The sequence below is a fragment of the Lemur catta genome, chromosome 11 (assembly GCF_020740605.2).
Source record: "Lemur catta isolate mLemCat1 chromosome 11, mLemCat1.pri, whole genome shotgun sequence".
Taxonomy (NCBI): domain Eukaryota; kingdom Metazoa; phylum Chordata; class Mammalia; order Primates; family Lemuridae; genus Lemur; species Lemur catta.
Genome location: NC_059138.1, coordinates 46,100,883 through 46,119,101, shown reverse-complemented (window position 1 = coordinate 46,119,101; position 18,219 = coordinate 46,100,883). Strand labels below are relative to the sequence as shown.

The window sequence follows — 18,219 nt, the reverse complement described above, 5'->3', positions numbered from 1 at the left end:
ACACTTTCTTTAAAAGAGTTAAAAATAACATTTCTAACATATAAGCAATACAAAAAGCCTTAATTGTGGTGGGGAAAAAAAAGAAACCTATATGGAAACAGTGGGAAAATCAATTTGGGTATTGGATGGCTACATATAGATTATTTAAAAAATGAAATTGCATCTATTCAAGGATTAATCTTGGTGAGTGAGCATTTAAAAGCCCTGACACCACATCCTTGTCTGTTACATATTCTTAAATAATCAAGCTGTTCTATATCATGCCCCTCCTGATTCACCCCTCTCCTCCACCACCGAAAGGCGGACTTGTCTCCTCTGCTGAGTAAGTGGGGCTGATTATAACTGGGAGGGAGGCTGGGAGCAGGGCACGTGGACCAGAAATACTTCCTAGAAACAGCAAGTAGGCTGCTCAACCCTGCCTGAACTTTCCTGTAAACACAGCGCACTGACAGACGGCATCCCTGCTGGGTGGATCCTGCAACTCCTAGAGGGAATGGCACTTCTTGTTTTTAATTAGCAAGGTAAAAGGTGAATTAAACCTAGCAGTTTGGCAAGTCAGTGCAAGAGGCTGACTTCTGAGAGGCTTCAGCGAGCCAGAGGAGAGGAGCTCCACCGAGAAGGCAGCAGTGCGTGTGCTCCGTATTTTTTTTTCTTTTTTTCTGAATGAACTGCTCGCCTAAGTGACTAAAAAATAACAGCTTCTTTCAGAATCTACCGGCTCAGTTGCTGAAGAGAGCTCTAGACAGGACATGGCTCTGAAGACGCACTCTTTGGAATGTCCTCTTGCTCCTGGCTTCTAAACAACTGTCCAGAGGAAAGAAAGGTTTTACATATCCAAATACAGCCTGACAAATGGCACTTTGGAACCGTGCTTTCTGATGACAACGCGTTCGATTTCTGACAAAGCCTCTCGCACGCTGCCCCTGGAGGGAAGTCCTAAGTAAAACTCAAGCTCTCCTTGAGTGAGGAGCGGACAGGGCTTGCACGTTGAGCGCGGCAGCATGGCATCCGCGGGGCATATTATCACCTTGCTCCTGTGGGGTTACTTACTGGAGCTTTGGACAGGAGGTCACACAGCTGATACCCCCCACCCCCGGTTACGCCTGTCACATAAAGGTAGGTTACCTTTCCAAATCCTTTTGTTTAAAAAAAAAAAAGAAAGAAAGAAAAAGTCATTTAACATGGGTTTATGGTCTTCAAATACCCTTAAAATGCACCTGAAAAATTTTATTGCAAAACTGACCTAAGATTCTAAGTACCTCTAATTAATATGTAATACTTATCTCATCTGAAAATAGGGCAAAATCACATGCCAACTTAGGGATGTTATTTTTGTCTTGTAAATACTAGGTTTTATTACTGAGAAGTTCACTCACTAGCAAAGGGAACAGAGGAAGGTAGGAACCAGGTTGTAAACAGCCTTGAGAGGCTGAATGCACCAAGTTAGCAGTAGCTATTTAAATTCCATTTTATGCATTATGGGAAGCAAGGATGTTGGAGAAGGGCTTTAGAAATAAGGGTGCAATTTGTTTTTTGTTTTTTATTTGTTTCCATAATGAGGATGAGAAGAGAAAAGAAAATTCCTAACGTGAAAAATGATGCCCTACCCATGATAAGGAAGTCATCAGCATGATTAACAACTAATATAAATTAGCTTTCTAGTTGAATTGATTATTAGAATTCTTTTTTCTGTGTGGCAAAGCAGAATATAGAGTTTATTGACAATCCTTGTAAACTGACTTATATTGATTATTAGTATTGATTAACATCTATTCTTTTTAATGTAAATTCATATTGCTTTACTGAAGATCTATCAGAGAACGTTTAAATATTTCATTCTACAATTATGTCTCGTAAAGCAACGTCATCCTCATAAATAAGTGATCAAAAGGTAGGTTTTGCATCAGGACCGGTAAAAGCCAGTCATGAATAGGTTTGGTGATTGCTCTTGTAAACAAACAAACGAACAAACAATAAACAAAAACCCATGCTCTGAGAAAGTGACTTTGCTGACTTAAAGGAAATTTGGAATACATTATCAGCAAAGAAGTATTCATTATCACCCACCATAGAGACAGGTAACAGATGCAATACTGATGATTACATAAGAACCATTTTTCAACTGTGTAAGCTTTTAAATTGTCCCCCACTGTAGAAAGAACTGAAGCTTGTATTTTCTAAATATAAGTAGAATATTTATCAGGAGAAGAAAAAAGGGAGACCTCAATTTTGTATGACATGTTTGGCCTTTTTGTCTTTTTACTGGACATCATAACTAAATGTTGCTTGTAGAAATTTCTCATTTTTAGAATATTTAAAATGATGGATATTTCCAGAGTTTAAATATATTTCCTATAACACTATCTAGCAGATTATACAAATTTAAGAAACACATTGACACTAAATTTATATTCAAAATATAGTACCCGGAATTAGCACAAATCTTTTGACTTGGGAAGATATATCATAGTATGTATCAAAATGCCTATTTCTAAGAGGTTATGGTCAAGTATATCAAGATGTAAAAGTTTGATATGATGGAATATTGACAAGGAAGGCTGCCAAAAAAACCTTATTATAAATTGTTTGTCTTATGTAGACAAGTGGGTAAACTGCCAGTTTTGGCAAGCTATAATACTGTTATGTCTAGTATTAACCTTTTAAACCTTATCATTGGGGTACTTATTTTTTCATAAGTTAATATCAGTATGTTTTCTAAGATGTCCCATTTTAATATTTCATAATAGACCTTATAATTTGGTCAGTGAGTACCAAAACTCTCTGATACAAGTAAATGCTATGCATAATACTGTTATCAAGCTCATTTTCACTGTCCCTCTTAATCAAAGAAATACTTGTAACTGATTTTATGAGTGTATCATGTGGTGTTGGAGTAGAACGTCTAGTGTCTATGTGTATACTAGACTGAAAACTCCCACAAGATTTCCCTTTGGCTTTTTTTAACCTTTTGATTTAATGGAACTAGATGAAAATGCACAATATTATGCTTTTATACAAAGGAAGGTATAGGGAGAGTTACCTGAAAATAGAATATTCTTACTTGTCAATTTATTAGCAAAATCAGCTAAGAAATCACGCCAGACATATAGGCCGAAGCCGCAAATGCCTATTATACCACAAGTGCCTCAGTAAAAAGCACATATATTGTCAGAACAGGAATATTTAATCCCACCGATACAATATAAATAGAACATTCTGTTTACCTCTCTACACTGTGGAATTCAGTGGACATGTTGGATTCAAAAAACTGTGGATAAGATATTACAGACTAATCATTTTCTGTCTTGATGATGTCATTAATGGTAGATTTTCCATAGTAGGTGAATTAAGATGATCAAAATAAGAGATACTGGGTATACATTATATAGCCCCTCTGCACTGCTGCCTGACTGCCCTCAGGGAAATCCAGCAGGCTCCCTGGAGGTGGCCTACTAGCTTAACACAGGGATTCTTTTCATAGCAGTGGTCTGTGCTGTATGGGAGAAAGGCAAGCATTTCTCTTATATCCTCTACTTTTAAGATGGTGTTTGAGAACACAAGCCTAGTGTCTCTTCCAGAAGAGGAGGAGAAAATGTATAAGTGTCAAATACAAAGCTGAGTTAAAGTATATAAAAAATATGTTCAGAAAGAAATGTCCAGAGAATTGCCCTTTTTCTCTTCCCTCCATTCTCCACTGTTTCTGGAAATGCTACATTATTGAACAGACTTTAAGATTAAAGGCAGAGAGTGAGGGAAACAGAGTAGAAAGGCAGTATGAGATATGGAACACTTTCTAGCTAATTTCCCACTGCCTTCCACCCCAATGGGATTATATTGAATTCCTCCCTCTTCTAACAGAATATCCTACTCTACCTCAATATTAAGAATATATTCTAGCTTAGGGCAAGCCTAGGAGATAAAATGATGAGATGATTACTCTAGTTGAGTCAATACAAAAATCTTTCAATGTGTTTTTTAGTTACAAAATAAATTGGGTTAACAAAAATGTGGCAAAGATCAAAATGACAAGCTGCTGTCCTGCTCTGTAAGAATGTTTAGTCAAGATTTGAGTTGAGATTGACTATATCAGGCAAATATTTATAAGTTCATGAATAGTTGTACATTATAGCTAACCTTATCCCAACTCAATAAGGGTAATATTGGTGTGATTAATAAAAAATTATAATATCCTGCCTCAAGGTTTTCCTTGAAAAGTGACTATGATCCTCACGACAGAAATCAAGGAAAGAAAGAATGAGGGGAGAAGAGTCCTGGTGGATTCAGCCACTTCCCTGTGTTGATATCTGTTCTCTCCTTATCTTTCACCATCCTGCATTAATGAGGTTACAGGCAAGGCAAAAATAACTTTCTTGATAATGGAGCTCAAAGAAGAAAAAACAAATGAGCAAAGACCCATGTCAAAGAAGAAATACCAGTGCACATGGAAAGCCCCAGAAATTTAATCAAGGGAGCTTGGCAGATGGGGTAGGTGTTCAAAGTTCCAATGAGGAAGGGTGCAACTGCAGAAGCCAAGAAGAATGGCTGCTTAAGCAGAAAATGTTCTAAAATGGTTGGTGAAGAGATTGTTAAAGAAAGGCATGGATATGGCAGAAGATCATTTCTAAAATACATTGACATTATAAATGTAGATTTAAGCATTGAATATATATCCATACATATAGAATGTGTGATAGAAAGTGTTAATTAGGGTATATGTATTTGGGTGTTACCAATTAAATGCAGATTTGTGACAGTGCAGAGAGCTCAGGATTGCAGTCAGAGGCCCCTACTCCAGCTCTATTCCTCCCACTTACAATAAGGGTAACTGCACCACCATTTCCTCAGTTTGAATATCGGGATAGTTAGTAATGGTGCTTTGCCTGTGTATTTCACTAGGTTTTTGAGAGGTCCAAGTGGAGCAACAATATCTATGAATGCACTTTATAACCTAAAAATTACTTATATTATTAATGTTTTCTGAAGACTGATATAAATTGAGAATGTTGGAAGAAAATCTGTCTTAAAGAGAAAAACTCTTGGGAATGGCAAGAGCTTAGATTTCAACAATGCTAAGATAATGCTAATATAGAAGACAGGAGAAGTTGGTCTTAAATACCATAAAAATATATGGTTTATCCTGATAGATAGCATTCATTCCAAATCTCATCTTCCATATCTTTGACCTCTAGCTATAGTAACTTACAAAATGATTACATCATCCATGCATTTTTTTTTCCAAGATTCATTCATCACCAATATTTTTTTTGCTATAAAAGTGTACCTATATCCATTTATCACACACATTCACTCTACAACACACATTTGGAATTCTTTCTATTTATAAGAAAAAAAATTGACATAGAATTCTAGAAGAGCATATATTAAATAATCATGTTGGAGGCTGTGGTATTTATTTTTTATCCAGGTCAAATAAAGAACAAGGCAGTGACTGAGCCAGTTTTTCCTGACCCACCTCATAGCTTTGGTTTCTCAGCTGGTAACTAGCTATTATCAATAGTGACATTAGTCACACATCCCTGTGTGTTAATAAATAAAAATTGGTCATAGGACATGATTCATAAACACAGTAGTTAAATAGGACCCAGGAGTAAACACTAACCTAGAAGCCCAGAACTTCATCAGAAAGAGTAAGTGAGAATTAAGTGCTGAATTTATTTAGAAACAGATTATATTAAAAAACATCACTGAGTAAGATGTGGGAAATTATGTTTTATTGAGTTTTTTTACACAAAATTTGCTTTCTGTAGAGGAAGTGTATGCAAGAATTTCAGATAGTATTGTTCTTTGTAGTAAATATTTTTATGTTTGCTACAGACAAAAATTGTCCATGCATCACATAAGTGCATCTGGATATACAAAAGTCCCTAAATGGTTCTATGAATTATTTAGTTCTTATCTGAATGTTGCATAGTACAGTGAGAAAACAGTTATCCTTTTAGTATAGAGATAGGGTGGGGGGAGGTCAGGGTTAGACAAAGCAGCAAATGGAATTTATAAATGAACTGGGCCAATTTTGGACTGGAAAATTTAGGCATGAAAAACCATTTTTTAAAAGTTTTATGAGGGCTGTATCCTACACATAATATATTATCAGTATTGGTTCTTGAGTAATAAGTATATTCAATAGTTATGATGTTATAATGGAATATTTTTTCAAAAATTTATGTTACCATCTTCTTATTTTGCTGTCCATGTCATATTTGTCATTTAGCCTGAAAGTATTTCATAGAGAGGGCCTCTCTTTCTTTCTGGGGTGAGATCATTTGGTGGCCTCAGTTCTACAATCACATAATAAAGCATCAAACTGTCAGATTGGTTGTTACTTGTGAAAACTATTGTTAACAGTCTGCTCAGTCAGTTTTATTTCATCAAAGACATCTACAGGAATCATTGTTGGTACTTCTTAGTGGGAAAGTGTGCAAAGATTTACTCCTTTATCTTTGTATGTAAAACTCTTTCAGTGGTTTAGTAGAGGAATTTAGTCTGCAGGAATCCAGAAATATCACTTTGCATGCATGCATGCCCCTTCATACATAACCACCACAGTGTTAAAGTGGTCTTGTAAATTCAGTCTCAGAGAGTTCAAAACAAAACAAGATTGAAATGATAGCACTTATAACATTTTCCAAAGAGTGCAGAAATAAGATTTAGATTATTTTCTTGGTTTCAACAGTCGGGGGCACAATATTGTTAGTAGTTTTTAGTGTAACATCTGACACTTTGTAATACTCTATACATTATACAAAGGATGATGGTTATTTTAATATTTTTTTATCACAATAAAGTTTTAAATAACATTTGAAGCATAAGAGAAACTACCAGTGTCATTAGTTATTCCTTAGCCTTAAGCAAGCATTATTCTTTGTACTCATCATAAAGATGATAATGATGAGACTGAATATGTTATAGTCTGGATATTCTGGAATAGGAATGAAAAGGATAGGTTGATACCACATTTAAACCAAGTGTTACAGTCTCTGATACTGAGAGAATATTTTTGGTCAAAGAAAGTGATGATTTCAAGGACAGACACCTCTGTGGAATTGATAACTTGCCTTTACATGGCCCCGTGGTGGCCAAGGCAATTGATTACTCAAGAACTTTTCAGCCTGTCTTAGTTCTAACGCCTAGTTTAGCATATTCCCACTATATGGTTCCCTTGCCCTGGTAATCTTACCTCCCCACAACTGGTACGGAAAAATAAAAGAGAAACCTATTGACTGGCCTGATTTCTGGGGCTTAGAAATATGTTTGACTTCTATCCCTGGCAACTAAACTCTCAGCCATTATTGCTCTCTGCTCAAGAACTTAGCTCATAGCCTTGGCACAGGAAACATAGAAAGTAGTTTAGGCCCAGGTATTACAAAACACTCTCACATTCTAATTTCAGTGCTCTGAAATCCTAGACTTTGGATGAAGCATGTCTAATCCGATTCTGGCTTCTGGCTGTGTGGCATAAGCAAGCTACTTATGTTTTCTGAGTATGAATTTTCTCTTCTTTAAAATAGTGTAACATACTTTGCAGAACTTTGAAAGGATTGCAGGAGATAATGCAAATTAATGTGGCAGAATATTTAACCCTTAGGAAGCTTTTCATAAATTAATGAATCAGAAGAGGTGCAGAGAGAATTAGTCTATGTTGGTTCCCTTTTTTATTCTAAAAGCAATCATGAGCTAATTATTAACTTAAAAACTTACACTGAAGGAAGATCCTTAATCATCACAGATTTTTACTTAAAAGAAAAGATTTTCCTCCCTGAAAGCCAGCTCTGATGGCTAGTAGATGACTACAAGGAACAAGGGGAATTGGCGTCTCTCATGTTTGTAAGTAATTGTAGAATTATTTTGTTCATAATTTAAGGAAAGTTGAAAATTTATCTGATGACACCTTGGAGACAACAGACCAAATCCGCAAAAGAAACAATTACTAACAAGGGTCATTGTAGATGCAGCTTTGTAGAGCACAATAGAAATAGTATTACTAGGGCCAGACCACACTGCCTAAAGTTAAACAGTGTGCTGTAAGAAGCTATCAGCTCAGCTTGTGGTATGTGCTTTGAAAGTGAAAGAAAGCCTTCCCTTGGATGCACAGGGAAGTTACCTGGTGCTGTACACAGGTCCTGACACTTAGAAGGTGTTCAATAAATGCTTACTGAGTCAGTATATGAATAAAACAAAATGATCTGGTGCTGTCTTTTTCACAGGAGAATATGATAGGGGAGGGGTGAGAAGGAATACAAAGGAAACTAAGGAATCCTGGAAAACTATTTATGGCTCCTTTGGTAAAGCATACATTAGATGAAGGGCTGGGGCTTTAGCTATGCACCTTCTTTCTCCTCAGTGCTGCATTTAGTGAAATAGCTGGGGCCTCCAGATGTCCTCCTGACACATCAGCCATATTCTTTTATCTACAGTCATCTCTTCCTCCTCCTCCTCTTCCTCCTTCTATCTACTTTTCAATGCAGTTGTCATCCCTGGGTTCTCGCCACACCCCCGCCCTTTCTCTAATTACTTCCTTCTTTGACTACCCCTTTGTGTGGTAGGCACTTCTCCTCTCTTTCCCTAATTCTTTTCCAGATAGATACTTTTTACTTCTTCCCCACCATAAGCCAAAAATGGAAAAAAAAACATGTTTGTAATGAATGATATATGTTCATTCACTTCAGTTTACCTTCACTATGTTTCATTTTTGCTGTCTAATACAATGAAAGAAAATAAGACCTTTGAATTAAAAAAAAGTGTATACTTATTAGACATTTAAAATTTGTTGACATTCGTGGCTTAGGAAATACTGAAATATTCAATGAATAGCTCACTAGCCACCTAGACAACACACCCTCTTTCTCTAGCCTGTACTTCTAGAGGGAAGTGGATGCTCACGGGCACCACGGATGGGACTGTGACGATTGGAGAGGAGAGGGACTAGGGCACTGAGCAGGAGAGAGCAGAGCCTGCCAGCCACCCTCATCTGTAGTTACACTTGCGTTAAGTGTTGGTTAAAATATTACTGATGTAAATCTATCTATTTCTATGCAGTTTTGGTTTGTTTTCTCTGTGTTTTGAGCTCTAACTCAGGGAAACCAGAATCAAAAGGGGGTTTTATTTACAGGATAAAGCAGGTGAACAGCATCCCTAAGAATAATTCTCAGGGGTGATTTTAGGGAGCCAGATCTGCTCTAGAACCAGAAAAGAAGAGCAGCAAAGAAAATGGGAATAAAAGAGGGAGAAAATAGAGGTTAGCGGGGGACACTGACTCTTTCCCTCTTGACTAGTTCCTTCCCAGGAAATGATGGGAACTGAGGAGGGCTTTAAATTTCAAAATACACAGTGGAACTGGAGTTAAATAGGAAATGTGCTCACAGCATGACACCTGTTAATTCCTCTGGATCACTCTTTTCCTAACACTGAGTCCAAACGTTTATTACGAATTACGTGATTTCTCAGGTCCTTTCCAATTCTAGAAATGTGGGACTCTTTTCTTCTCCTTACCAGACCTCAAAAGTGTTTTGGAGAAACACTCTTAAAAATTTTATTAGGAGACAGCATGTTGTACTGGCAAGGGTATGGACTCACAATTTTTTACTTCCAGGTTTGAATCTACTGTCTTTCTTATTTGATGCTGTATTATTCTTGCTAAACCATTGAACTTCTGAGGCTTACTTTCCTCATAATTATAAAGAGACTAAAGAGTCTATATGACTCCTTTAGAAAACAGTTTAAATGAATCATGTAGACCGATGATATAGTGTTTCATAATATTTTCTAATTTATGTAATTGTCTTTATATTTTAAGTTCCTCAAGGATAAGGAGTATTGTTTTGTAAGATCCTTGTGGACAGAATAAAATTACTTATTCAAGTCATTCCTAAAGGCTACAACTACAGGGCTTGTCTGGTATCTACTAAATTTAAAAAAAATAAATACAAAGCTTTTTTTTTTTTCACTTGGCCTCCATTTTATAGTCAAAATGACATCATTATAAAGGCTCACTGTATTTTTGTAAGAGACAGAGCTACTCCTAAATAATTCACCTGAAGGGAAGGCTGGCTTGGATTTCATTGCAAAAGAGATGAGGTTACTGTGGTTTTCATCTGCTCCCCTTCCAAGCTAGGGGTGGAGAGGAGATGGAAGCTGGGGTTAAACTGATGCTACATAAAGTGTAGGCGGTGGATTGGCAGCATCAGCATCCTCTTGGAGCTGCTGATCAGATCAACTGAAGCAATAATCCTAGGGCTCAGGAATCTCCATTTTAACAAGCCTTCTGGGTGATCCTTAATGCACACTCAAGTATGAGAAACTCTGAGCTGAGTGTGGGGGAGGACTCTACAAAGAATCTTCACTTTCATGTTACCTTTTTCATCTTTTCCCCCTTTAAGTTCATCGCCTAGATTAAGGGTGTTATCTATTCAAATGTCCAAATGATAGCCTTGGTTTTGATAAATATACTTAGATTCATACATATCTAATCTTTTTTTTTTTTTTTTGAGACAGAGTCTCTCTCTGTTGCCTGGGCTAGAGTGCCCTGGTGTCAGCCCAGCTCACAGCAACCTCAAACTCCTGGGCTCAAGCGATCCTCCTGCCTCAGCCTCCCCAAGTAGTTGGGACTACAGGCGCATGCCACCACACCCAACTAATTTTTTCTATTTTTAGTAGAGACAGGGTCTCGCTCTTGCTCAGGCTGGTCTTGAACTCCTGACCTCAAGTGATCCTCCCGCCTTGGCCTCCCAGAGTGCTAGGATTACAGGTGTGAGCACCATGCTGGGCCCATACATATCTAATCATAATGCCATTATCTACCTATTATTTTTCTGTTACAGATGATGTGTATATAGTTACTGATCACAATTCAGCATGTACTTTAAATCTATTTTAAATGATTATTGATGGTGTAAATTGGGGCATATCATGCTACGATCAAGTTATGATGAGAAAACATCCAATATTGGTTGATTGTAGAAAAGCATTTTGTAAAATTCTAAAACTCTTCCATCTCTTAATGAGAAGTTTTCCTGGACTAATAAAATTACGATGTTACTCACCACTTTGTCCTTCTTATTATACATAACGATGCTTTCCCTCCATGGATTTAGGAGCTTCTATATATTTTTAGGAAAGATTTGTTCATTCATTCACTTATTTCATGAGTATGTGTTTAGCTTCTTCAGTGCTTTAGGTGCTGAGCAGCATGCTAGGATTTTAAGAATAAAAAACACAGTTTTGTAAATGTAATATGGTATCCTGGTTGGAATCCTGGGATAGTAAAGGTTATTAGGTAACAACTAAGAAAATCTGAATAAAGTATGGATTTTAATAATAATGTATCAATATTGTTTCATTAAATCTGATAAATGTATCATACTATTGTAAGTTGTTAATAATATAGGAAACTAGGTATAGGTATATGGGAACTCTGTGCTAACGTCATAACTTTTCTATAATTCTGGAACAATTCTAAAATAAGAAGTTTAACATACTCACACACAGCCTTTCCACAGTGGCTATTCCCAAGAAACCTTAAGGTCTAGTTGTAAAAGGAGACAATTCATAATAAAGCAGGGTGCTTTTTATATACTAAGGGTTAAGACTGGGTGCTATGGAAGCGTGGAGTTGAGACTGAAAGGAGAACCAAAGCTCAGTCTTGAAGATGCATGGGAGGAGCCTGGACAAGAAACTATGAACAAATTAGCTACGTCTTATTCTGCCTTGCACTATCCTGCCATGCGCCCACAGTCATCCCACTGCACGTAGTGCACTGTCTCCTCCCAGAAATGAACTTACTTCCACTGTGGTCCTGACTCGACCACATGCACTAGTATCACACATATTCTTTATTCATGCTAAATTAAATTGCCCCCATTTCTATATGGCTTTGAGGAATTCTTATTTTCTTTGTATGAGTAATAGATGATTACTGCACATTCACAAGTAGATTTTGAAATTTTTGAAGGCAGTTATATTACATCTTATTGTTTAAATTCTTAGAATCTAATGAACTTTAGGCACTTAATATACTTTATCACATTTAATGTATAGATTTTCATTGCTGTATCTATTTACATTAGTATTACCAATCTTAATTGTTTTGCTGGATGCCACATACAAATATGTATGGTCCTAACAGAAATGGCAGAAAATGAAATAATGGGGTTAGGGGCAGTGTTCAGAAGACAAGAAAAAGGCTGAGAATATTTTTCCTCTGCCCCTTTTCTAAAATGTTAGGCACTAGTTTGGCTTCAAGTCTTCTATTGTAAAAGTTCTGAAGAGAAATCCAGATGTGCTTTAAAATTATTCAGAAAATATCTGTATATTATTGAAAGATACAGTTTGAGGTTTTGATGGAGGGTTGTATGAATTCATCTGGGCCATTCATGATTGTTGTCACGGTTTACTCATCTTTTCTTCTTACTTGCTCCAGTTGTGATCTCCCAATGTCCAATGTAACATCAGATTCATTTCCACAGTGATGAACTATGAAGAAACAGAGATAAGGAACTAATACATGAAAACCATGATGAAGCAGAAAGCAAAGAAAGTCAGAACTGTGAAAGAGTAATAATTTACTTAACACCATTGTTTTTGAGAAATGCCCTAAATGACCAAAGCAAGAGTTCTTTTGTTTTTTTTTTTATCAGTTTGTCTCTATGCAAAGCTTGTTTTATAAATAATTTGACCATGTTGCCTTTGACTTATTATTTTAAAAGCACAATTATTAGTAAGTATATAGTGAGAAGAAAAAGCAATGGTTATAAGTTTTTAAATTATACTAGTTTATGCAAGTTATTTTACTTTATTTCCAACCTAAGTTATTTGAAAAAGAACTTATAAAAATTTAATTTTACTAAGATGTTATCATATCTATAAACCATGCAAAAATGTTCTGTTATGTATTTACTTAATTTGTCAAAATCAATTGACAATGTACTTGAAATACTATATCCTTAAGTTATTTTTTCTTTTTGGCACCATAATATAATTAATCAAATATAATACACTTAACACAAAACTGTAAACTAATAGATATAAACAAAAATATAAAAAATAAAGTCAATTCAGAAGAAAGCACACAGTTGTCACTGTCCCTTACTACAGTAAGGAGTAAATAAAAATAGAAATGTGAAGCCCTTGATTATTTTATTTTTAGAAACTAAGGTCAAGTTGTCAAAAGAAATGTGGAGAAATCCTAATTTCTTCTTACATATACTGTGCAAGGCAAAAATAATATATTTTTTAAAATGTTGGTAAAAATAATGAAAAGTAAAAATGACTTTTTAAAAACAGCTCTATTTTTTTGATGAAGCTGACATAGTTTATTTTTCCTTACTTTATTTCCCAAGCAAAATAAAAAAAAACACAAAAATAAACAAAAAAAAGAACATATAAAAGAAAAGAAATTTCAAGCTTGACATTATCACAATGCATAAGTGTTACACATATTTCTGGTCAGATGAATGGTAACTGACAAATACTTTATAATTGGTTAGAATGAGTACTAGAATATTGAGCTTGCTGTCAGTTTAGGTTCTATATAAACTTGAGTTAACCATATGGTATGTTCTTAGAATAGCCACATCACCCATATTCAAAATGTAAATTAAAAAGAAAAAGAAAAACTTTTTTAAAAGTCAAATGTTATAGTTTTAGTTGTTAGGATACTCAATTATCCAAATCATTGTACATTTCCATTAATATGGGAAAGCAAACATTTCCTTTTTATTTTGCCGAGCAAGAAGAAAGAGGAAGAAGAAGACAGGACTATGAAATATGGGAATGGATTTCACAAGCCACCAAATAATACTGATTTTATTACTATATTGTTACAGTGATGAGAAGTTAATGTTTAAACTTCTATAACACATTAATATGCTTTGATTTTCTTGTAACTCCCCAAAGCAAAATTCCTTTGTAATATTTACATAACCATAATAAGAATAAAAATATTATAGTTAAGTCATTTATGTCTATAATTAAAGGAATATCATTATATATTTTCAGAAGTAAGACAAAAGTTTCATGCTGGGCACTGCTTTTGACAGATTTTTTTACCAAATGTTTTTTACTTGCTCCAAAGTGTGTATACCCAAACTGAAGTCTGATATATTTTAGGATTACAGAAGGATTGTTCATATCTGGAGAAAAGAGGAGAGTTCTTTAAGACTTAAAAATCAATAAAATTGGACAAGAATAAAAGTGCAAAATAAAATTAGGGAGTCAATACTGAGAAGGTGGCCTATATGCTAATAAAAGTTGTCAATCACAAACACATTAGGTGCCTTTTAAAGTATTGGTCTCAGGGGACAAAAAATAAATATAATACTAATATTTTATTATATGCAGTTATGTTTGGAATGCATAATTATGTTTATTAGACATCTACATTTTTAGATTAGTCAACATATAATAACAGCAATATATTGTTTTAAGTTAGGAATGCTACTTGTCCTTTTAGTCTGCTAATTTATACCCACTGGATAGTTAGAACAGACCTTGGTATTGCTTCATTTTTGAATGTCCAGAATACTGGTAATATGAGAACACGAATACAAAATTGCCATTGGCTAAGTTTTTCCACAGGTGGAAAGAAAAAAATACTTGGCAGCAAAGGCACTACTGCAGGGCATGCTCTCCCCAGAATGGTTTGTGTAATGCTGCAATTCTGTTGCTGAGAGCACTGCTGCATTTCACTTTGCGACTTCCTCAGGCAGGCTCCAAGTTTCCATTCACACTGCTAGCCACCGAAATTTCCCTTTGTCTTCACTATTTTTTTTTCCCTCTTAACAAATAGGCCCAGCTGCTACTGCAGCCGGTGGCCCACACTCCCCCATACTGCTCTTGCTGAGGATGGCAGCCAGAGTAAAGAATAACAGCTGGGATTGGCTTACTTTGGCATCTAAATAATTTTGGGTGGGTCCTTTCCTAACTTTATTATTTCATTTAATTTTGTAATCTTTCCTCTGCTGAATTAAAAAAAATATGTAAATTATGTTTTCCTAAATGTTTTCCTCGTCTGGCTATGACTTTCTTATACCTGGCTGCTCAGAAAAGCAAATTGGTCCATTCTGCACATTTTTTTTTTTCAATTTTAAGTGCAATTTAGGAAACAAATGTTGTAAAAACAAATTTATTAGTGTGATCTTGGACGTGTTACTTAACCTTTCTTTGCTAAAAGAGGTGTATGATAAATAGCACTTTCTCATTGGTTGTCATAAGAATTAAATCAAAAACTTTTAAGGTATTTAGAATAGTGCCTGGCACGTAGTAATTGCTACTACATAGGTGTTTGACAGGCAGAAAGTCAGAGCCAGAGGAAGAGGGAAGGAAAGTGTGGTGGTGGCAGAGCAGGGAGGGAGAGAGAGGGGAGGGAGAGAGAGGGGAGGGAGGAAAGGGAGGGAGGGAGGGAGGGAAAGAGGAATAACTACTGAATGGAAAAACTAATGCTTGCACTTACGTTATTAAGACTGATGTTATACACTTAGTATTTTATGTATCTTGTTCAAACAAACAAACAAAAATACACTAATTAGAAAAAGACAGTAGTTTAGGGAAGCTTATGTAATTTTACCCAAATAGGAGTGTTTTATTGAAGGTAGGAATTTTAGTGAACACTGCCCACTCTGTGGAATAATTATGTCCATGGCCTCCAAACAGGTGATTACACATGTTTATCATTTTGAATTTATGCATTTGCATGGAAAGAGAAATCACTACCTGACAAGGAAGTCCATTCCATTTTTTAATAGTATAGTGAAGAGTGAATGCTTGCATACCTAATCCCAAATCTGACTTATTACATCTCCATTTTTTAGTTTTAGCCCTTTTCCTTTAATGCCACCAGGACACAAGTCATGATAGACCCCCAAATATTTAAAGATCGTTATCATGCCCTTACATTGTGGGTGAATATTCCTCAATATCTTGACTGTGCTGTCAGTATTCTGATCACGCTCCTGTTTGTTAACGTATTTTTAAAATGGAGCACCACAATTTATACCCCAGAGATGCCTGCCTTGTTCACAGAACAGTGGTGCTGTTAACTGGTGACTTTTATTTATTAAAGCCACCTGAGTTGACAGCAGCTTATTTGGCAAATATGCCATCCTATTCCTTTATGTTGAGATTGCTGTCAGCCCTCCCAAGGGTTTTCTCATAGACTCTGTTAAGCCAGCTCTTTCCTTTATTTCATGTGTGTGGCTTATCTGTTGAAGTTAAGGAAAATCATCTTCTACTCTCTCCAATCTAGAATGTGGATCATAAGCATATTAACAACATGTGGTGCCCTGGAAAAGAGATGAGCTCCAAAGTGAGACATCCCTACATTCAAAGACTAGTTCTGCTATTGTGTGTCCTTGGTTAATTTGCTTAAAATAATTTTCCACATTTATTATTGTCTTTAGGAAACTGGCTATTTGCATTAGTTGTAGAAATTCTTTTCAATTATTTTAAAAAATTTAAAATACACATTTTATGGGCTCTTTCTAAAATGTCAGTATTTGGAAGAAGTATAACACACAGTTAAGATAATTTTTTTTATTAAACTATATAAAATATATGTTTCTGGCTTTTATGGAAGATATAGACCAGTAAATGTCATTGCTGGTTTCCTTTGTAAATATTACAAAATTATTTACATACTTATGGTAAATGAAAAGCTAATTTGAAATTCTTTAATATAAAGAAACAAAATAAGTTTTCTTGACAGCTAAAATAAACAGAAGCCTTTTTAAATGTCTTAACAATTTTTTATTTCAAGGAATCTGGAATGGTCACCATAACAGAATGGCAGAATTAAAATACCATCATAGCTGTGATTGCTTAATTTTGTAACTTTAATTTGCTGTCATTTTGTAGGTTTGCCAGTCTCTCTGGATATTTGCAGAAAGTCCTCTGTTTTAAAAAAGAGACATATGATTTTTCAGAATAATTTTTCAATTAACTCCTTGTAAGTCAAATAGTAATTTTAGACAAATCATTCCACAGAAGACTTTAAATGTTGAAAAATATTCATTATTTCCTATGAATTTTTTAAAAAGGCCTATATTTTGCTGGGTGTGATGGCTCACACCTGTAATCCTAGCTCTTTGGGAGGCCAAGGCAGGAGGATGGCTTGAGGTCAGGAGTTCGAGACCAGCCTGAGCAAGAGTGAGACCCCATTTCTACAAAAAAATAGAAAAATTAGCTGGGCGTAGTGCCATGTGCCTGTTCTCCCAGCTATTCGGGAGGCTGAGGCAGAAGGATTGCTTGAGCTCAGGCGTTGGAGGTTTCAGTGAGCTATGGTGACACCACTGTACTCTATCTAGCTGGAGTGACAGAGGGAGAGAAGGAGATTGTCTCCAGAAAAAAAACAAAGGAAAAAGCCTATATTTTAAACAAACTTATTTGTAGTCTCTATTCTGTTTTTGTTATGGGATTAACTTCACCAGATGTTCTTATCCTTTTATACTATTTTATATGAGCTGCTTATACTTTTTTTGGAATTTTGAATATAGAGGAAGAACCATTCTAAGAATAGTAAAACATTGTCATTATAAGGAGTATCACTAATTATCATATGCATATACCCATACTATGGTTCTTATAGCAATAACTAATTGATGTTTCAAAATTCCACACTGTGATAAACAAGGATATCTGTATGATCTCAGAGGATAATGCATGACTGACTCACTGCTCGACCATAAATCACATTTACTTTATAATATATCCTTGGAGTGATTTTGCATTTACTGTCAGTAAATTGTCCTCAGATGCTTTCAAGCATATTTGAATATAATATTTATCCTTTAAGTTATAGGCATTGAATTAAAGAGATAGGGCCAACTTTTTGCTATCTATTCTATTTTATTTAAAAAGACAATCTCATCAATGTGAGGAACAGAGAAATAAAAACCACTTTCCCTTTCATTATTATGGGGACTATCAAAGTTCATTTTTAAGTTAAGAAATGAAACAATTTTTTTTAAATCAGCTATCTCAGGTAAGTAAAGAATAAATATATTCTAAAAATATGGTGGCAAGTATAATCTCATAAATTCATAAACATAAATTCGTGTTAAATGTGAAGTAGCATTTTTTAAGTAGAGGTTTATAAAATGGAAACATTAGTGCTTTTATTGATAGTGAAGAAAAATGTATATTATTCTATACAAAGTACAAAAAGTACCTGAAATTGCAATGTATACTTATGAATCTAACTAAAAGTTG

At 35.2% G+C, this 18,219-nt stretch overlaps 1 protein-coding gene across 2 annotated transcripts in view; it reads left to right on the top strand.

Moving 5' to 3' along the window:
* Nucleotides 1-370: 370 nt before the first annotated feature.
* Nucleotides 371-18,219, top strand: part of SEMA3E (semaphorin 3E) — a 243,017-nt gene continuing 225,168 nt past the window's right edge. For both annotated transcript variants that reach the window (XM_045564701.1, XM_045564703.1), the window contains exon 1: nucleotides 371-1,116. In XM_045564701.1, the coding sequence (XP_045420657.1) occupies nucleotides 1,002-1,116 (115 nt within the window). In that variant the 5' untranslated portion in view covers nucleotides 371-1,001. The remainder of the gene's footprint in view (nucleotides 1,117-18,219) is intronic.